General features: G+C 51.3%; 1 protein-coding gene across 1 annotated transcript in view; it reads right to left on the bottom strand.

Moving 5' to 3' along the window:
• The window catches only part of SYMPK (symplekin scaffold protein), a 36,862-nt gene that overhangs the window by 3,553 nt on the left and 12,105 nt on the right, over positions 1–21,204 (bottom strand). Inside the window, exons 9-22 of the mRNA XM_059045196.2 lie at positions 20,726–20,965; positions 16,978–17,132; positions 14,711–14,861; positions 13,074–13,278; positions 12,053–12,203; positions 10,229–10,464; positions 9,160–9,241; positions 8,844–8,957; positions 7,688–7,835; positions 6,516–6,676; positions 4,892–5,000; positions 4,458–4,558; positions 3,728–3,818; positions 2,495–2,596 (exon numbers count right to left, since the gene is read on the bottom strand). Coding sequence (XP_058901179.1) covers positions 2,495–2,596; positions 3,728–3,818; positions 4,458–4,558; positions 4,892–5,000; positions 6,516–6,676; positions 7,688–7,835; positions 8,844–8,957; positions 9,160–9,241; positions 10,229–10,464; positions 12,053–12,203; positions 13,074–13,278; positions 14,711–14,861; positions 16,978–17,132; positions 20,726–20,965 — 2,046 coding nt within the window. The remainder of the gene's footprint in view (positions 1–2,494; positions 2,597–3,727; positions 3,819–4,457; positions 4,559–4,891; positions 5,001–6,515; positions 6,677–7,687; positions 7,836–8,843; positions 8,958–9,159; positions 9,242–10,228; positions 10,465–12,052; positions 12,204–13,073; positions 13,279–14,710; positions 14,862–16,977; positions 17,133–20,725; positions 20,966–21,204) is intronic.

Genomic DNA, 21,204 nt, shown 5'->3' with positions numbered 1-21,204 from the left:
ATCAACCCTCTTCCCTCTCCTCCCCCTCAGCTCCACCCCAGCCTCCTCCTGGGCCTCCCACCCACCCTCTAATCCACCCTCCATACAGCAGCCTGAGGGGTCTTTCAAAAGCTCAACCTGACCCTGTACCTCCACAGGCCCTCAAGCGAGCAAGTCCAAACTTCAGTTGTGGCCTATGAGAGACCCTGTGCGGGCGGGGCTTACACGGTTATAGCCTGACCTCATCTCTTGACCAAGCCCCCTCCCCCAAACCACCAGATCCAGCCAGGTTGCACTCTGCAGTTCCAGAACCAGGCCACGCTAGCATCTCTCTTGGCCTCTGCAAACGTTCTTCCGTTCTCTGGGATCATCTTTTCTCCTGTTACCTCACCCCTGTTCATCCTTCTGTGGTCTCAGCTCAGGTGTCCCTTCCTCCAGGAAGCCCTCCCTAACGTCCCAAACAAGGGAGAGTCAGTGGCCGCTCTGGGCCCCCTGTCCCAGTCCTGTTCATTCTAGACTGTTACTCTGGGGATGGCCTGTGAGCCCCAGCAGGGCAAGGCCAGGACTATCCCCATCCCTGTTGTATCCTCAGCACTGCCCAGCAAAGGACTGAGCAGAGGCGCTCAGTGAGTTTTCTTAATCACTGAACCAGTCCACTGGACAGGTCCAGTTGTAGAAAAACTCACCAGAGAAAAAGGGTGGTTTAAGGGGAGAGTGAATGCCAGGAATGACTGCTTATACTGCTAGGCACTGGGGATTCCACTGGGGCCCAAAACAGGACTAGACTTTGTATCCGGACTTTGGATCTGGAGCTTACAGTCAAGTAGGGTTACTAGTGCAACTAAGAAAAGCACTGGTGCCTGAGCAGAGAAGCATGCTCTGGGAACTGACTGGATTGCGTGCTGGGGATGAACAGCCGGTAGGGTGACCAGTTGAAGGGTTGCCAAGAGCTCACCAATATAGAGGCTCCGTGTGGGCCTGGGTCTGTAGGAAGAAACACATGGGGTTCTGAAGGCCAGGACTTGCTGACATCTCCAGGGCCTGGTCGCTGGCTTCGTGTGTAACCTGTGCTAAAGCCTGTTTTCTCCCTGGGCCTTGGTTCCCATGTATAAGATAAGGGACTAAATCTGGGTCCATGAATGGGCTTTAGTGAGGTGGCAGGGGTGGGCGGGGCCTACACGGTTACCACCTGACCCCATCTCTTGACCAGGCCCCCTCTCCCGAACCACCAGACCTAGACAGGGTCCGCTCTGCAGTTCCAGAATCAGGCCATACTAGCATAATCCGAACCCCTCAAATTGTACACAAAATCACGTGAGGCTACCGTCCTTGGGAATGGGCTCGTAACTTTCCAGAGATCATCTAAGGGGCCAGGGTGTGTAAAAAGACTACTCCTGGAGTCTCAGCTTTGAGACACTTTTCACTTTGCTGCTTCCACTAGAGGCCTTAGTTCCTTCTCAGTTCCTTCTCTTAGTGTGTGTTTAAAATTTTCATAAGCTCCTCTCTTGACCGAAAAGTTTCTGAGAGAATTTGCTGAGGAAGACTAGGAAATAAGTCACTGAAGAAGCTGCTTCAGGCTGGACATGAAACTAAGTGGCAAGGAGGGAACCCCCTCCCCGCTTTGAAGGGAGAGGAGGGAGCAAAGGACAGCTGTCTTCTGAGAAGAGCAGGCGACAGTAAGGGCTTCCACCTCTGGGGGGAAGCATGGCTTCTGGACCAGAAACCTCTTTCAGGGAGGACGTGGAGGGGAGCGCTGTGGAGAGCTGAGGGAGAGAGATTGTCCCACAGGAGGCAGCCCTGGGACCCAGGATGCCATCTGCAGGAGGAACCAGGAGGACCGGGTTTCCAACTCAGATCCACCCAACTTCAGATTCTGTTTTTTTGCACTATACCACTTAGCTTCTCTGTGGCCCTGAGCAAGTTACTTAACCTCTCTGCAACTTCCATTTCGTCTACAAAACGGAAGTCAGCATACTTACCAGGTAAAGAGTGGTGCAGATTGGCAGGCAGGCCTGTAAGGCGCTGAGGAAAGCCTGGCTCAGAGTAAGTGCTAGGTAAACAGTGACAGCAGCTATTATGAAACTGCTAATCGTGGTGAGCCCGCCAGGTTGCCACCAACTCCCCTGCCCTGGAGGCACACTCTCTGGTCTCAACTGGAGGCCAGACTAGACTCCCGGTCCAACAACTGCCCTGGTGCACTCTCGGCTCTGCTGGCTATGCATCTGCCCAGCCTCGCCAAGGGCTCTGCTTACTTAGTTCAGACTGGTGCTGGGAGGGATGGGCTCCCCACCCTTCCTGAGGACTACTCTGTGTCAGTGCACAGTGGGTGCATCAGTTCTTAGGTGGGGGGAGGGAGGGAAAGGAACGAGGGTGGGTGTCTGGAGCTCTGAGATGGGGCTGCAGGTGGCACAATCTCCAAGTTGGCAGATTCCAGCAGGGGCACATGGGCGACTGGGTTCTTCCCCAGGTCCCAAGTGGCCAGACCACTCAAGGGGGTTTGGGGGGAACGCCTCACCTTTGATGATGGACTTCATGTCACACTTCGAGGAGTCGATGTTGTGTAATGCGATGAGAAGCTCTCCAGGGTTCAGGGGGGACAAGGCTGAGTTCCCTTCACCTGCAGCAGGTAGGAGTGGCGGGGAGGTGGAAGAGACAGTATGGAGGCCTAAGAGACAGGTCCAAATCCCCCAAATTGGGGGGAGCGGCGAATGAAGACAGGCGCCCTCTGGGATTAGGGGTACAAAGGGCTAAAGGAGCGGAGGAAGGAGACTGAGAACGCAAAAGGAGGGGCCTGAATGAGACAAGCAGCTAGAAAGCCATCCTTCACAACCGAAGAGCATCATCAGAGGCCTTCACTGTGCTCTCCTCCTCGCCAGCACTGCACTCCTACCCTCGTGAGGGCAACATCTAGTGTGATTGATTCGGCTGCTCTCTCCCACACTTGCCCCAGGCTGGGGACCCATGACGGCAGAGCTAGGACGAGCTCATCCCAGGTGCCCAGCACAGCACAGATACTGAGGGGAATTTGCTGGACAGGACAGGCTGGGGCAGGCAACAGACGTGCAAACAGTGCTTGAACTGAATGCCACAGCGGAGGAGGCTGGGGGAGATGGCAGTCTTCTGGTGGGGTTTTGAGGGTCCCAGTCACTCTTGTGTGTATGTTTTAAATCACCAGATTACATGTGGAGCAGACAGCCTCCACTCTCCTTAGCTCCAGCCACTGGGGTGAGGGGTGAGGAATCTACCCTATGCCACTTAGTAGTCTTTCTAGGTTGGAAGTTTTCTTTCTTTTTGACCAGGTCAAACAAAGACCCCACCCACAGCTGGAGGGGTTCAGGCAAGAGCTAAGGAAGGGCAGGAGTGGAGCCCATGTTTGAGGAAGAGTAGTTGGGTCCTAGAAGGGAAGACGCTTATAGAGAGTCAGACCTCAATTCCACAATTTTGTCCCCATTGTGGATGAAACCATTATCCATGTATCACAGGAGGGTGACCTGGGAGCTCTGGGACAGACGCTGAGATGTCGCCAAGTCTGGAAGGTAGCCCCAGAGAGCAAGATGAGCCCCCACCCCCTTCCTCTCTAAGGATGGCATCCCTCCCCCAGCATTCCACATCTCACCTCCGGGACCCCTTCCTCCTGCCACTTGAGGTGGGGTCTCCTGGGGGAGCTGGGGCACAGGGAGCCACGGGTGAGGGGTATGAGGGCCAGGGCTGAGCTGGTCGCTGGTGGGGCGGAGAGCACATCACCTACCGTGCTGGGTGCCCAGCAGGCGGTTGAAGACCTCTTTCACCACTATGGGGTTGAGTTTGATGAGCTTTGGAAGGGCCTGGATCACTTCCTTCTACAAGGGCAAGGCAGGGGAGGCAGGTCAGATATGCCCGCCCAGCCCCTCCAGACAAGCCTCCCCACTGCTCACCCTGGGGAGGTGGGGGGCAAGCTCTGGCCTCACCAAGCCCCTTCAGTGCTTTCCTCCTCTCACTTCCTCTGGCCCCTCAAGGCTGAGCTTTCCCAACTCACTGGGCCTGACTCAGCCCCAGCCTCATCAACCCCCATCTGAGCCCCCTGGGTCAGCTCAGTGATTCCTCCTGCAAGTGGAGGAGATGGAGGCTCACCCAAGGTACCACAGCCTGTTAGGAACAAGATCGAGCATGGGCAGGGGAGGCACAACCTCAAGAGGAGGTGCTTCCTACGCTAGGAAGAGTGCTGCTTCTGTGGCTATATTTAGGCCTCAGGACAATCTTGTGTGTATGGCGGGGAGCAAGGAGGGTGGGGGTGGGGGTGGATCACTGTGATACTCACTTGACAGAGGAAGAAACTGAGGCTCAGAGAGGGGAGCGTCTTGCAAAGTTGAGATTGACCCAGACGAGCCCCAGAATGTGTTTACAAGCATCTGACACGGGCACCTGGGTGCCTACCTCCTCCCTGCCCCTGCCCTGCCACGTCCTCGTCAGTGGAGGCATCGAGGCATCCAGCTCCATACCTTTTCCAGCCCATTGAGCACAGGGATGAGGAAGCGGACGTCGGGCAGTCGCTTGTGGTAGAGATCCCGGACCCGCTTCACCAGCTCTGGGGAGGGTGGGACTGCAGGTAGAAGCAGCAGGAGGCACAGGTGTTGGGGGCGGTGGGGTGAAGGTGAGCTCCGAGGAGGAGGAGAAATGGTGGTGGGTGTGTGGGAGGGGCAGGGAGGGGCAACTCCATTTCAGAGTAGAAATCCTTGGCCCCTTGCTTTCTCAAGTGCATTTAGCAATATACTCTTCCACATGGAGAAACTGAGGCCCAAGGATGGGGAGAGACTCACAAGAAGGCCAAGCATCTGGGGACCCAGCAGCTCTGATCCCCAGGTCCGGGGAAGGGGAAGTGGGGAAGACCTGGGCAATGGAAGAAAAGGATGAAAGGTAGGGTCCCAGGGGGCACCTTTGTCTGTGAGGCTGTGCAGACAACGTGTGACCAGCGTCTCTGCCCCCTTGGGACAGTTCTCCACCAGCAGGAGCAGCTCGGGTGAGTTCATGCCCATTCCTCGGATCTAGATGGAGAGAGAGGGATGACAGGGAAGGCCCGGGGAAGAGGCTAGGTGACGTGAGGACGATGAGGGGCCCAGGGTGAGAGCTCGGGGAGGCCCAGGTGTCGGGGGCAGGGTAGATGCTGGGACTCGGGAGTAAGAAGTGGTGACAGAGAGAGTAGATCTTAAAAGTTCTCATTAGAAAAAAAATCATTAATTCTGTGAGGTGATGGATGTTAATCAAACTTACTGTAATAATCATTTCACCATATATACATATATCAAATCACTATGTTGTATACCTTAAACTAAGATAATGTCATATGTCACTTATATCTCAATAAAACAGGTGGAAAAGGGTTCACAGAAGTGGGGGAAGGGGGCGAGGGTTGGGCAGAAGCATCTCCGTCTCTTCCACCCAATCTCACACAGACACAGGCTTTCTGCAGCTCCTGAGCCCTCACCCACGCTGCCCTTCTAGGCAGACCATGCCTCCTCTCTGCCATCTCGGACTTAACCTGAGCTTTAGTGCCCAACCTGCCCTTCAATTCCTCGGTGAAGACTTTTCTGGCTTCTGTAAGCGTCCCTGGCCCACCCACCTCTGGGACTGTCAGGGCCCTGGCTTGGCTGAGTGCTCAGATCGGGGCTCGACCTGCGGCTGCTTCTGCAGGCTTCCCCCCAACCCACCACAAACGCCAAACACAAGGAGCGGAAGGCCAGGCTTCAAGGGTTCACGCCTTCCTCTGCCCCGTAAATCTTTACAATCGCAAGTGGAACTGCCAGTCTTTGCCCTCGAAGAGCTCAGAGTCTGGTGGGCTCACCTTGAGAACGGGGAGAAGAATCTGCTTCTTCCTCACACCGAGCCTATTACCCCCACATTACAGGTAAAGACACTGTTGAATCTGGGAGGTGGGTATGTAGGAATTAATGTACCACACTTTCTCCTTTTGTTTATGTTGGAAATTCTCAGTAATAAAATGTCAGGGACAGAGACATGAAAAAGGTTTCAAACCCAGCTACAAATCGGAAGGGCAGACATTCTGAATTTTAGGGGCCAGTCTGTAACTGAGATGCTTCTCTTGTGGGTGACCCTGGGGTTCCAGAGAGGAGCAGGAGGGACTTAGGCAATGACCACTAAAGATTCCTGTCAGCAAGGCAGGGGAGGGACAGCTCATAAATGGTAACGGTGACACAGATGTTTACATGCATGAGGTCACAGAATCCCTCCAACAAGCTTGGGGGACTGAATTATCTTCCCCATTTTTACTGAAAGGTGCAAGTTTACGCAGTGAGAAAGTGAGAGGCGGAATGTGAACCCAGGTCCATCCAACTCTAGGCTCTTAACCGCGGGGCTACCCTGCTGTCTTCTCAGGAGCAGATGGAAGTGTGGACCACCCGCAAGTGACACAGCTGCTCAACCTGGGGTGACAACCCTTAGTGCTTAGCGCACACAAGGAGAATATACCAGGGGAAGGGCTGGAGTTGGGGATTGAGCCCCACCCATGGGTGGGCAGAGCCTGGTGGGCTCAGGGGCCTCACCGGCTGTTCGATGACCCTCAGCACTGTCCTCTTGATGTCAGCGATGGCCTCAGTATACACGGCTGCCAGCTCGTGGATCAGCTTGTGGTTCTGAGGCAGGAGGGCCAGGTAGAGGTACAAACACTGCTTTACTGTCTCCTCAGTCCAGGGTGCTGCCACCTCTAATAGGGCAGGGGGTGAAGATCAGGGTGGCCCCACTCCCCTCCCACCCCCAGCATCTGGCTCTTCTTAGGGGACAGGCACATAAGGGAGCTGGGCCTGGGAAGCAAATTGTTTGGGCAAGAAGCCAATCATCTGGGAAATGGGGTGGAACCAGGACTGCTCCCCTTTCACAAGTCTCTGCACTAAATTCCCGTCTGGTCTCCTCTGACCTCCAATCCACAAGGCGGTGAGAGAGATCTTTCCAAGTTCTGACCCTGTTCCTCCCCTGCTCAGTGCTCCCATGACTGTCCTATGCCCTCAGGATAAACCCCCAGCTCCTCCTCCTCACCTTGCTCTACCTGCCAGGTCCTGTTCAGGGTGGCCTTGCCTCTGGGCTTGTGTGCTCTGGTTACACCCTACTTTTGACAGTCCCCCAGGACCCCCACTTTGGAGCCTTTGCACGTGCTGCTCTGATGCCTAGAACACTGCTGCCCAACTCCTCTTTCTGTACCTCCTCCTCTGGGTCTCACATAGCTAGAACCTCTCCTGGGAAGCCTTCCTGGCACCCGGGCTGCACCAGGGCTCCTGTGCTTCTTGAAGGCCCTGTGCTTCCTGCCACAGCCTGAACCTTCCAATTCAATGATCCCTTCCCCTGGGGCCCGGGTCTCCCTGTCTGCAATTCTGGAGGACCCAGAGCTTTGCTGAGGAAATTGGCCTGTGATGATCCTGCCTGGCCTTTCCTGTAGCCCCATCACTGTCTAGCTCTCCTTGTCCTCGGCTTTCAGTGCAGCTGTCTCCTCCTTCAGGATGCTCTCCCTGACCCCTCAGGCTGGGTCAGGTGCTCCTTCTGGGCTTCCACAGACTCCTAGTTTCGCCACCTGAGGCCTGCTCATTCTGGTTATTACTGTCTGGCTGTCTTCTCTAGCAGGCTGGGCAGGGCTCAGCTTAGATCCAGCTCTGTCCCCAAGACCCAGCCCAGAGCCTGAGACACAGCGGGTGCTCAATACACCTCTGAAGAACCTGCACCAAACCTGTGTCCTTGTCGGCTCCAAAAAGCACAGATGGCGGGTTGGGGTGGACCAAGAGCTGTAGGTAGTTGAGGGCAAACTTCTCCACATACTCTCGTAGCTGTTCCTTCTCGTACATGCGCTTGATGAACAGCAAGGCCTGGGAACGCACCTGAGGAGAGTGGGGGAAGATGGTGGAGGGGAAGACAGCTGTTCTGAGCTTGGCAGCACCAGTGTGAAAACAAGCCCAAGTCTGAGAGAGGCTCAGCTGGGCTGAGTTACCGATGCCCAAGACTGGTCACCGGCTGCGCAGAGAGGTTTCCTGGCCCACCTCAGGGCCCTGCACCACCTCACCATCTACCTGCCCAGCCCCACCTCTTATCGTTCTTGCCTTGCTTGCTATACTCCAACCAGAAGGAGTTTTCCTCCGCTCCACAAAAGCAACAGCACTCTCCCCGGCTTTGCGACCTGGGACAGAAGGTTCCCACTGCCCGGCATGCCTGTCACTGGCTGTGTCCTGTTTCACTCAGACACCCCCTGCTGGGAGCCATGAGGACAGGGCCTGGTCTGGGGCGCCGCTTTGTCCCCAAAAGCACCACAGGGCTGAGCCAGGGTGTGCAGTGAGGGTCTGCTGAATGAATGGACACAAGACATCAGACAGGAGCTGGCAGAAGGCTGAAGCAGGGTGGACCACGGGCCCTCTCAGTCGCACACATGCACACCCGTCTACTCGTATTTCAGGTCTTGGCTCACACAGCCCCTCCTCCAGAAGCCTTCTTCAGACCACCCCCCTTCCTCAGCCTCCAGGCTTCTGCCACCGCACACCCTACTCCACTCCTGGCACTGAACACACCGTGTGGGTCACAGTGGCTCCCCTCCTGGTCAGCGCTCCCCCAGGTCCCAGCACACCCCCAGGCCTTAAGAGGGGCGCACCAACACAGGTGGAATAAGAGCGAAAATAGGACTGCCTTTCCTGGGAGGCGGCGAGTGTATATATGTGTGTATATTCTAAGCAGCCTCGTGCCATTGTAAATGGAAAAACTACCACCACCACCAAAAAATTGTTGCAAGAAGGACATTAGGCCCAGAAACTTTCAGGGGAATGTGGAAAAGACTGGGCTGGTTACTCGGGACAGAGGAAGGACTGAGTGTAACCCAGCAAAGGGCGACGGGGGATCACCTTGTCCTTCTCATGGGAGCTGAGGTCTAGCAGAACATGCAGGTACTGGAACTGGCGGGACGGGCGCTTGAAGATCAGGTCTCGAAGAGTGGACATGCCCAGGTAGGTGCGACTCTGCAGCAGGAAGGGAACCAGAGCTGAAGGCACCCATGGCGTGCCTTTGGGGTGTCTCCCTTGCTTCAGTCGGATCTGGTCCTAGACAAAAGCTACTGGTCCCTCACAGACCCCCCCCCCCCCCCGCCCAGGCTGCAACCAGCAGGGCTCCTGCCTGCACCACAACGTCGGGGATGCAGGGAGATCTGCCGCCCGTCCTCACCTCATCCTCACAGTACTTGCGAATCACCTCCAGGGCGCTCTCAGTGATCAGCGGCGCCTCCAGCACAACCTTGGTGAAGATCCTTCCAGAGAGGGAGGGACAGTGAACAGCTGCAGAGAAGGGGGCCCCTGGTTTCCCCATCCTGCTGATCGCAGCTCACAGCTGGCAGGGCCCCCCCCTCACAGCTCGCTCAACGCCCCTGGGTACAGAGCTTTGGAGGCAACAGAGCAGGGTTCAAACGCTGCCAGGTGGGTGTCTTGGGCAGAGACTGCCTCTCTGAAACTCAGTTTCTCCCCTTTGTCAAATGGGGATTTCTAGCTTGTTTAATACAGCAATGGGAGGGAATGATGGGGGCTGGGAAAGGGTATTGCTATTTTAGACGTGGTGACCACGAAAGGCTGCTTTGAGATGATACTTGAGTCAATGCTGGCAGATGAGAAAGAGCCAGCCATGCAAGGAGCAGTGCAGCTAAAGTCTGGGAGCAGGAAAAGCAGAGAGGTAAGAAAGGAGGCTAAAGAAGTTGGTAGGGACTGGATTACACAAGGTCTCATAAAACATAGTAAGAAAGTTGCATTTTATCTCGAGGACAACTGAAGGTTTTTAGTGGGGAATAACAAGACAGTATTTACATTATAAAATGTCACCTGCGCTGCTGTGGGGAGAATGGATAAACTGGAGGTCAAGGACAATGAGGAAGCCACAGAACGGATTCAGGCAAGAGATGGGGATGGCGAGAAGTCAACCTCCAGAACAAGCCTCTGAAGCAGGCACTGTTATTTATTCCGTATTATATGAGAAAACAGAGGCCCAGAAGTGAGTGACACAGGTCAGTCAGAGAGCAAGCAGCAGAGCTGGGAAGCAAGCCCAGGGTGCGTGACCCAGAGCCTACAGTGAGGTGACATTGTCTGCACGTGGGGAGAGTGGGGAGAGAAGGGGGACTTGGGATGGGCGCATGGAGGACTGACTCGGGTGCGGATGAAGACAGAGGTGGTCAGAAACTAGAAAGAAAAGGCAGGACACAGGTGGGGGGACTCGTGGGGACAGGAGGGGGCAGGGCCATCCCCCTCACCCATCCTTCTGGTCTGGCTTCTCCTGAAGGCCGGAGAGCAGGCGGATGAGGCAGTCCTCATACTTGTCCAGGGTGCCTGCGGCACCAGCTGCTAGGTAGGCGTTGTACTCCTGGTACAGCCAGGCAAAGGCCAGGTCCAGGCGGGCCCGCACGTCTTCCAGGATGAAGGACAGGACCTCGGCCTTCAGGCCCGAGTCAAACTGAGTCACAAGGCTGGCCAGGATCTTTATGCGCACCTGACACGAGCAAGGGTCTGTGTTGGCGCGGGGGTGGGCAATCCCAGGCACCCCACGATGGTGCCCTGCAACTACTCCCGCCCAGCCTCAGGGACCCCCAGCGCAGACCCAGTGTTAAGTGAGGAAGGAAAGCTGAAGAACCTTTTTCTCAGTAGGTCTCATTGGTATGGAAGAAAAAAAATGAAAAGGGAGGAAAAAAATTAATCATCATGGAATAAAACTAGGAGTAATCCCTAAAATTTCTAGGAGTAATATCTAAATTGTAAATATATGAAATTACAAATATCTATCTAAATATCTAAAATGTATCTAAAATATAAATATCTAAATTTTTAAAAAATTTATTTTTGGCTGCGTTAGGTCTTCTTTGCTGTGCGCGGACTTTCTCTAGCTGTGGTGAGTGGGGGCTACTCTTCGTTGCGGTGCGCGGGCTTCTCATTGCAGTGGCTTCCCTTGTTGAGGAGCACGGGCTCTAGGCGCGCGGGCTTCAGTAGTTGTGGTTCACGGGCTCTAGAGCTCAGGCTCAGTAGCTGTGGCGCACAGGCTTAGTTGCTCCGCAGCATGTGGGATCTTCCCGGACCAGGGCTCGAACCCATGTCCCCTGTATTGGCAGGCAGATTCTTAACCACTGCGCCACCAGGGAAGCACAAATATCTAAATTTCTAGAAGTAATATCTACATACTTAGGTACACAGAAAAAGATCTTGAAGGATTCCCTTCATTTGTACATTGGTCGCCTCTGTAGAGGGGATGGCATGCAGTCGGGGCCAAAGGAGACTTACAGGCCCTCTGTGGCCTGGAAATACTTTTTACCAGAGAGAATACATTCATATACTATTTGGTTAATTAAAAATAAACTTCAAGGCTTCCCTGGTGGCGCAGTGGTTAAGAACCTGCCTGCCAACGCAGGGGACATGGGTTCAAGCCCCTGTCCGGGAAGATCCCACATGCCGCGGAGCAACTATGCCCGTGTACCACAACTACTGAGCCTGCGCGCCACAACCACTGAAGCCCGCGCGCTTAGAGCCGTGCTCCACAACAAGAGAAGCCACTGCAATGAGAAGCCCTCGCGCCGCAACTAGAGAAAGCCCGCACACAGCAACGAAGACCCAATGCAGCCAAAAATAAAAATAAATTTATATAAATAATAATAATTTAAAAAATAATAAACTTCAAAAAAATAGGGAAAAAGTCGCTTGACTGAGGTTACAATCCCAGGAAGTGGCAGAATCAGGATTTAAAGCAAGTGTGTAAGTGTTTCTGAAGCTAAAGAACAAGAACACTGTCAACCACAAGGAAGAAAGAGCATCACGGCAGCCCGCACTCGCAGGGCTCTTCCTCGCAGCCGCCCTGTGCTGAGTGAGAGCGCATGCGTGTCCACACATTTCTTCCTCCTTGTCACTTGTGTGGAGCTGCTATCTCTTCGTTTTATGGGATGACAGAGTGAGGCTTGGAGAAGTGGCCAGTGAACGGCAGGGCTGGAATCTGGAGCCAGGGAGGTTGACCCTGGGGCCTGTCTCTGCTGGGATGTGAGGTAGACTCTTGGGGAGAGGGACTGGAAGGATGGCTGGGGGGTACAGAGGCACACCTGGGCTGCCCCGCTGCAGGCCACGGCCTTCTCAGCCCGCAGGATCCGCTTCACAGCGCCCAGCTTCATGGCCTCAACCTGGGCGTCGGTCAGGGGCTTCAGCACATCACTAAGACGGAAGATTTTCTTGCGCCCGCCGGCACCTGCCAGCCTACGTGGGAGAGTAGGGACAGGGACACGGTGACTCGGAACATCCTTTCTGGAGCCCAGGGCCACCCCAGGCCATACATACAGAGACAACCCCCACACTGTCTCTCCAACTCCCCTGTGACTCTGAGGCACGGCAGGGCACAGGGTGATGGGAAGGAAGAGGATGCTATTTTGGTTTTGTAAACAGTATCTCAGGGAAGGCCTCTATAAGGAGCAAGCAACGTGTGACTGGAGATCTGAATGAAACGAGGGAATAAGATGCACAAATATCTGGAGGATGAGCTTTCCAGGCAGAGGGAACAGGAGGTGCAAAGGCCTTCAAGTGGGAACCTGCTTGGCTGTTCAAGAAATACCAAGAGGCTGGTGTGACTGGAGGAGGGGGGAAGGGGAATGGAGAGCTTGGAGGGGCAGCAGATCAGGCAGGGCCTTCTTAGCAAGCCTTGGTTGGGGACAGGGCAGGGACTGGCTGGATTTTGTGGTCTTTAAGGCAGGTAATGATGAGGACGAGGACAGCAACAACCAGCAGCACTTCCCAGGAAGTGCCAGGAATCATGCTAAGTGCTTTTTACGTCATGATCACTGTCCACCCCAAGAGTTACCTGATTTAATCATCTAACCATCATTGTGAACTCGTTTAATTCTCCCTCATCCTTAGAGAGAGATACTCTCATCCCATCCCAATTTTAGATATAAGTAAGGGGTGTTTTTTCTAAAAGAAAACAATAGCTAAGCCTTAGTGGTTAGGGCATTGACTCTGGAATCAGACAGACCCTCATCCAGACCGATCTCTGTTTATCTGTCTTTGTCTGTCACACACACACACCAAGAACCAGGCCTCTAGTCCTGCACCAGCACCTGCAAGGGGACTCACCGGGGCTGCGTGACAGGGATGATGGGCTCTGGCCTCCTCTTGGCCTGGGGCGCTTCCTCCTCCAGAGTGGACATGGAGCTCAAGGAGCCCACTACCGAGATGGCCTGACCCTGAGCTGACAGGCGCCGCTTGATCAGGACACTCTCCGGCTTCACCACCTTCTCCTCCTTGGGCTCCTCCTTGCACTGTTTGGTCTGCTCCACGCCTGAGGGGGAGGCAGCAAATGGGCTCTTGGCACGTCAGACCCACCCGCTCCCACCCAAGGACGTCCTGTGAGACAGGCTCTACTCTAAGCCTTGTACACACAAAACTCATTTAAATCTGCAAAATGGCTTTCTGGAGCAGGTACCTTTTTCATCTCCATTTTGCAATACAACAACGGAGACTCAAACCAGAAATGTCCACTCACTGCCGGTGGGAGTAGTAAATGGTACTGCCGCTTTGGAAAGCTGATGAGCAGTTTCGAATAGCACTGAACACACCCAAACTCACGACTCAACAATTCCACTCCTTGGTATAAACTCAAGATAAATGAGGGCACATGTGCATCAAAACATCTGTACACAAATGTTTGCAGCAGCTTTATTCACAATGGCCAAAAACTATAAACAATCCACAGGTCCATCAACAGAGGAGTGTGGATAAACAAACGTGGCCTATTCACATAATGAAGACTACTTAGCAATAAAAAATAAACTCTTGGTTCACGTAGCAACACGGATGAACCTCAAAAACTTATGCTGATGGGACTTACCTGGTGGCGCAGTAGTTAAGAATCCACCTGCCAATGCAGGGGACACGGGTTCGAGCCCTCATCCAGGAAGATCCTACACGCCACGGAGCAACTAAGCCCGTGCGCCACAACTACTAAGCCTGCCGCTCTAGAGCCCGCGAGCCACAGCTACTGAAGCCTGCGTGTCACAACTACTGAAGCCCGCGCGCCTAGAGCCCATGCTCTGTAACAAGAGAAGCCACCGCACAGCAACGAAGATTCAACACAGCCATAAATAAATAAATAAATAAATAAATTTATAAACAAAACAAAACCTTATGCTGAGCAAAATAAGCCAGACTCTATGATTCCATTTATAAGAAGTTCAAAACTAGAAAAAACTAATCTGTGGAGACAGAAGTCAGAACAGTGGTTGTCTCTGGACAGGGGATGCTTTGAGTGTCAACTGGAAAGGAGCAAGAAAGAATTTTCCAGAGTGCAGGTAACAGTCCTTCTCCATCTCAGTGGTGGCTACACTGGTGTGTTCACTTTGTGAAAATTCACTAAAGTGTATACTTAAGAGCTGTGTGTTTCACTGTACATAATTTATACCTCAGTAGTACTATTAGAATGGGAGAACACCTGGGGATCAGAGAGGTTAAGTAACTTAACCAAAGACACACAGCTATTAAGTGGTTGAGGTGGTCTAGTTCAACTCAGACCTCAAACCCAGGTCTGCTGGATTTCAAAGCCCAGGGCCTGAAACTATTGAGTGGTCACTGTATCTATTGGACCTGTAACTATTTACGCCTAAGATCGCATGATTTTCCATTTGCAGCACTACAAAGAGGTGCTCTTCCACTAAGGAGAACCCAGTGGCCACAGTGCCAACCCCTGGTCCTGGTCAGCTCCATGTGACACTCACCTGGCCCCAGTCCTGCGGCCGTCATCTGTGTGGCCATGAGCCGAGCCAGGTGCTTGATCTGGGCTTCAGTGCCTGCTGACTCCACTGGGGTGTAGATGGCTTGGAAGGAGGCGGGCATGACCTCGGGCAGGTACACCATGCTGATGAGGACCTGCGAGATGCCCAGGAAAAGGAGCCTTCCCTTACTTATTGACTCAACAAACACTCGTTCCACACCCAGGCCAATGCTGGCGAAATGGCAGTGACTAGGACAGACCTGGGCCTGCTCTCATGGAGCGCAGATTCTTGCGCAAGTCAGAGACAAAACGAGTACTGATGCAGTGTGGTGCACGAGAGAAGAAGTAAAGGGTGCCACGGGACACAGTAAAGGGTGCCAGGGATGGCTTTGGCTCCCCGGGGCAGTGGCACATAGGCTGAGAACTGAGAGAAGGGACAGAATCAGACTGACACAGAGTGAAGTCTTGCAAGCGAGGGGTTGGGGGGTAATACATTCCAGGTATAGAAAGGCTAAGAGGCAGCAGAGCTGGTACCCTGCCCAGCGAGTGGATGGAGGTTCACTGACACAGTATAATATGAACCAGAAATTGATGAAAAACAAAAAATCAGTATCCTAATAGAGCACAACCATGTCTGTCAGGTATCAGTAACAAAAGATAATCTCAAACTCCCTACAGGCTTAGAAGTTTAAATGCATGCTCTTAAATAATAAAATAATAGAACAGAAAGATAATGAAATAACTACAAGTAAAAATGTGTAAGATGCAACTACAACACTACTTAGATGGAAAATCAGATCCTTAAATGCTTACACTGGAAAAGAAAACTGAAAACTAATAAGCCAAGCATTTAACCTTGGGGAAGAACATTCACAGAAAGTAACATGAAAGAAATAAAGACAGCAGAAATAAAACAGAAAGGTTACAAAAGATTATCAACAAAACTTAACAGCCAGTCCTTTGAAATGACTGAAACCAACCAAATCTACAGCAAGAATAAACAAAAAAAGAGGAAGGACACAGTATTAGGGACAAAAAAGTGGCACATTACTAGAGACAGCAGGTATTATAAAAATAAAAGAATCTTATGAACTTCACGCTGATAATTTGAAAAAGACAGTTTCCCGGAGTGTGACAGGGATAGATAAGGTACAAGTTAATGGAAGCCAAATCAGACAGGGTCTAAGGCAAGTTGAATTTAAGTTTTATCTGGAAGGCAGGGATCTGAGCAGGGGAGCATCATGACTTGTACTTTACAAAGATGCCTCTGCCTGCCACAGGGAGAGTGGAAGGCAGAGCCAGGGAACAAGCAGGTAGTTCTCTCTGTGAAAAGGGTGGGGCCTGGACAGGGCGTGGGCCATGGGGAATGGAGAAGAGGGGAAGGACTCGGGCTGAGGGGGAGGCAAAGAGTTTAACTCCCAAGTTTCTGGCGTGGGGACGAGAGGCATGTGTGCCAAGAACACATGAGGGGCCAAGGGCCTGTAGAAGAGTCGGGGGAGAAATTTCACAAGTTTAGTTTTGAAATGTTAAGTCTGAGGTGCCTGTGAAACACCCAAGGAGAGAAAGATGCAGGAGGTGGCCGCATAGCCAGGCCCGGAGCTCACCAAAGAGATCTGAGCTGGACAGAAAACTCCCCGCCACCCCAATCACCCAACAACTAAGCCCCTTGGAGGCTCTAGGCAGAGAGAAGGGAAAGCTGACGGTGACTGCTGTTGAGCACGGGAAGAGGTATTTATTTTCCATGAGCACCCAACAGAAAGGTCTCGGTGCTGCTCCAGCCAGAGGACCGATGTGAGACACCCTGACCACTCCAGCTCCCTCATCAACTCAAACCCGTGGTTCTTTCACTTTGAAGCAGGTCATCTTCGAAAATCCAGAGGAGACCCTGGTCATCCCCCTCCACCGATGCCAGTCCTACACCACTTAGCCAACAAGTCACAGGGTTCACCCTCCAGTTAACAGACCCTCCCTGCGAAGGAGAGGAGAGAGAGTGCGAGTGCGTGGGTCTAGATGGAGACTCAGAAAACCCAAAGGGGGACTGGGGGGGGGCAGTGACTAGTAACCTCCCGAAGGAGTAAAGATCGTGCAAGAAGAGGCCCATCCAAAGTGAGGAAGGCTCACCGGACCGCACCCTCCCAACACTGAAAACAGAAAAGTTTTTCAGGTCTGATGTCATCTGGAAAAGGTGGGCAGTGTGGAGCAGAGGGGCAGAGAAAAGACTAGAGACCCTTCCTCCCTGCCTGGTGGGAAATGGCCCCCACACATCCTCACCAGATTGGCCACATTGTCAGGTGTCAGCAGAGGCTGTAGGAACTCGGCTGTGATATCTGTGTCTGACTGGCCTGAGATCTGGGCTGAGGCCTTCGAGGTTGCTGAGGGGCCTGGCTCCAAGTCCTTGTCCTCGTCGTCTTCCCCCAGGTTGGGCTCTGGGATAGAAAAGGAGACAAGATGATGGCTCTAGAGAGGGCAGCAGTCCTCCCCTCCTCCCAGGCACCCCCAGTGGTCCCTGCCTCCAGGCAGCCTCAGCAAATAGGAGCAGTGCAGCAGATGAAGACCTTTGTGCCATATGACCCTGAGGAACTACCTGCCTCTCTCTAGGCCTCAGTTCTCTTCATCTGGGAAATGGGAATAAGCCATACCAGCCTGGCTGATCACACTAAGCTCCAAAAGACAAAAAGGTTAAGTAATAAGTTCACAGAGCTTTATTGTTTATAAAACACCTACGTTTGAAACAGTGCTCAACCTCACCAGGAATCAGGAAAATGTAAAAACATCCTAATAAGACAGCGAATTTGCCTATATGATTGACAAAAAATAAAAAGGTTAGTAGTGACAGTTGTTAATAGGGGTGTGAACTGTGGAAATGTAAACTGGTATCGCCTTTTGGAAGGGCAGTTTGATAGTAGGTCAATATTTTAAATGCGCACACCTCTTCAACACAGCAATTCCACTTTTAAATATCTACCCCAAAAACTTACAGATATAGCTAAGGTAAGATGTACAGAGAATTCACTGCAACACTGACTGTACAGAGATATGGCACACAACTTCTGTCAATAACAGGCTGGGTGACTACAAGCACAGCAGTTCTAGCTCAAGGGAAAAAACTAACTAACGTGAACCTTAGAGAAAAGGCTTTGTGTCTTCAAGCTTGTAACACATGTAACAAAGAGCTGATACCCTGCATTAGCCAAGGGCACAGTCACAAAAGGCTGACCCACACAACAGAACGGGCACTTCACAGAAATGCAAGTAGCTAATAAATGTAAAACAACTTGCAGCCTGACTCCAACACATGCAGAAAAGCAAGCTGAGACCTAGGATACCATTTATACCCAGAGAGTTAACAAATGTCCAGGGCTGGTAAGAATGGGGTAACTGGCACTCCCACACTGCTGGGGTTGTATACGCTGGTGTGACTTTTTGGAAAACTGCTAGCAAGAATTTAGGGACTTCCCTGGCAGGCCAGTGGTTAGGACTCTGAGCTTCCACTGCAGGGCACATGGGTTCGATCCCTGGTCGGGCAACTGGGATCCCGCATGCCTCACAGTGTGGCCAAAAAAAAAGAATTTAGATGCACCCAGCAGTAATGGACACATCCATGGCTCACATCTTGGTTTCTGAAACGATTCCCTACTTAAAAGAAACCAGAAAAAAAAAAAAAAAAGAAAGAAAGAAAAGGAAAAAAACCAGGGCTCCTTAGACAAATGGCTGATTGAAGGCTGGGGTAAGGAAAGTACATGATGAGTCTAGAACACCTTGTTACGCCAGAAAATAAGAAATGCTCAAAAAAACTTACAGGACACATTAAAGGGACACAGGAGCCAGCTCAAAGGCTCCTGCTACTAAATATAAGGCAATTGAGTAACAAAATGAATAACAACAATAATGGATTATAGCCCAGAGAATAAATAAGAATCCAGAAGTCCACACTAATAATAAAGTAGGGAGAAGAAAAGAAAGCTCTTCCTTACAGCAAAATGCCAAGTAATAAATGTAGAAAGAGGGACTTCCCTGGTGGTGCAGTGGTTAAGAATCCGCCTGCCAATGCAGAGGACATGGGTTCGAGCCCTGGTCCCGGAAGATCCCACATGCCACAGAGCAGCTAAGCCCGTGTGCCACAACTACTGAGCCCACGAGCCACAGCTACTGAAGCCCGTGTGCCTAGAGCCACGCTCCGCAACAAGAGAAGCCACTGCAATGAGAAGCCCAAGCACTGCAACGAAGCACTCACCACAACTAGAGAAAGCCCGTGCACAACAACGAAGACCCCAAAACAAGTAAATAAATAAAGTTATTTTTTTAAAAAACTGTAGAAACCTTTTTATAACCATTACAGTAATAATAGATGCAGGCAACAATCATTAATGGATGCCAAAAACCACACAAAGTTTGAAGCAGAACTAGTATTTTACATAGTTTTAAGTATCTCTTCCCAGCTTATTATTTACAAAGGGAAAAAGGGTACTTTACACTAGAGAAACCTGGCGGTCATCACTTCGACCAAGAGATCAAATTCCCACCACCAATGATGAGACAAACTGACATCATGTGCCTCCTCACAACACACAGAGGAGGTTGGGGCATCACTTCTGCAGTGTTCGTGCCAAAAGTGCAGAAGATGAATCCAATCAGGAGGCAAGAGGAGACAAACCCAAGAGGAGGGACATTCTACCAAACAGCCGCCCTGGACTCTTCACAATGTCAAGGTCATGAAACAGAAGAAGGCTGAGGAAATAATTTGGGAGACTCAAGGGATGTGACAACTAAATGGAATGTGTAATCCCCACCTTGTGAAGGGTACACAGGAGTGTTTGGTATTATTCTTGTAACTTATCTGCAAGTTCGAAATTATTTCAAAATGAAAAGTTTAAAGTTAGAAAAATAAAATTGGTTGGCAAAAAATAAATGTATAAGCTCTTTGCCCCATCAATCCCACTACTGGGAACTTGTCTCATGACTTGACACGCATGTAAGACTGTACACTATAGCAATCTTCATATTTTATAAAAATGGACACAAATGAAATGTCCACCAACAGGGGGACTGGTTAAAGTGGTCCATGTACCCTATAGACTATTATGCCACCATTACAAGGATGCAGATCTCCATGTGCACATATAGAAAAAACTCCAAGATAATTCCTAAACAAATAAGGTACAGAACGCTCTGCTTTGTGTGCTTAATTAGGGGGAGAAAAATAGATCCCTACCTCACTCCTTATATCAAAATAAGTTATTTTTCAAAGTGGAAAAAAAAGCCAAAAACAAAACTTGATTTTTTTTTTTTTGGCTGTGCCATGGGATCCCAATTCCTTGACCAGGGATCGAACCTACGCCCCCTGCAGTGGAAGCACGGAGTATCAATCACTGGACCGCCAGGGAAATCCAAAACTCGATTCTTTCATAAATGTTCTAGAAACAAACGAGCACTTTAAAAATATTTTTTTTTATAGTAAGGAAGGTTGCCATGGTCAACACTATTGATAAATAATACAACGATTAAAAAATTACTTCAGGGACTTCCCTGGTGGTACAGTGGTTAAGACTCCACAATTCCACTGCAGGGCATGTGGGTTCAATCCCTGGTTTCGGAACTAAGATCCTACATGCCACGTGGCACAGCCAAAAAAAAAAAAAAAATTACTTCAAAAAGAGACTCGATTTATAAATGAAACACAGGAAAGGAGAACTCTACACATATAACACATATAAGGCATTTCTGAAAGAAAATATAAGTGTTAATACTTGTGCAGTGGTTACTTTTGGGGTGTGGGATGAAAGAGACTATTTTCATTTTATTCCTTCCTGTATAACTTAAGTAACTCATAATTACTTGTAAGTGTATTACATTCTTTGGTAATTTTGCTTTGATATGACTTATATGTCACCATATTTATACAACATAATTTATAATGTAAATTTAGCTTACAGTTTCCTGAAAATAACTAGACACTTCGAACGTGGTCAGAGTCCCCGCCACCACCTCCTGCCAGGCCTGACTCGGCTCCTCAGCTCACCAAGCTTCATCTTCTTGAGCGTGGAGTCTGAGTCATCTCGGGGCCGCTTGCGGGCATCCTTGCCGCTGGGCATGTTGCGGGCGATCTCAGCCTGAGGTGTGCCCAGGTCTACCAGCAGGGTGGTGATCTGAGCCTGGAACTCCAAGGAGGCTGGGTGCTTCAGCACACTCAACAGGTGCAACTTGAGGTTCTTACGCACGCTGCTCACCTGAGATTTGGCCAGCGTCGGGGGCAGGTTGGCTGTGAGGAAAGTAGCAAGAACTTCGTGCTGTGGACAGAGCTCATGGGGCCCTGCCACCCTCACTTCCCAAGCCTCAGCTTCGGCAGTGGTGGCGGACATCTCTTGGAAAAGTTCCTTGGCTCTCAGATCTAATGTATGGCCTTCCCCCTGTACAAAGTGATAACTCAAAACCCTGGAGAGGTCTCTTTCAGTATTAGTCAACCTTAAAACGATGAGAAAACTCACCCTCCCTTTCATT

The sequence above is a fragment of the Kogia breviceps genome, chromosome 18, assembly GCF_026419965.1.
Source record: "Kogia breviceps isolate mKogBre1 chromosome 18, mKogBre1 haplotype 1, whole genome shotgun sequence".
Taxonomy (NCBI): Eukaryota; Metazoa; Chordata; class Mammalia; order Artiodactyla; family Physeteridae; genus Kogia; species Kogia breviceps.
This window is presented reverse-complemented; position numbering and strand designations above follow the sequence as displayed.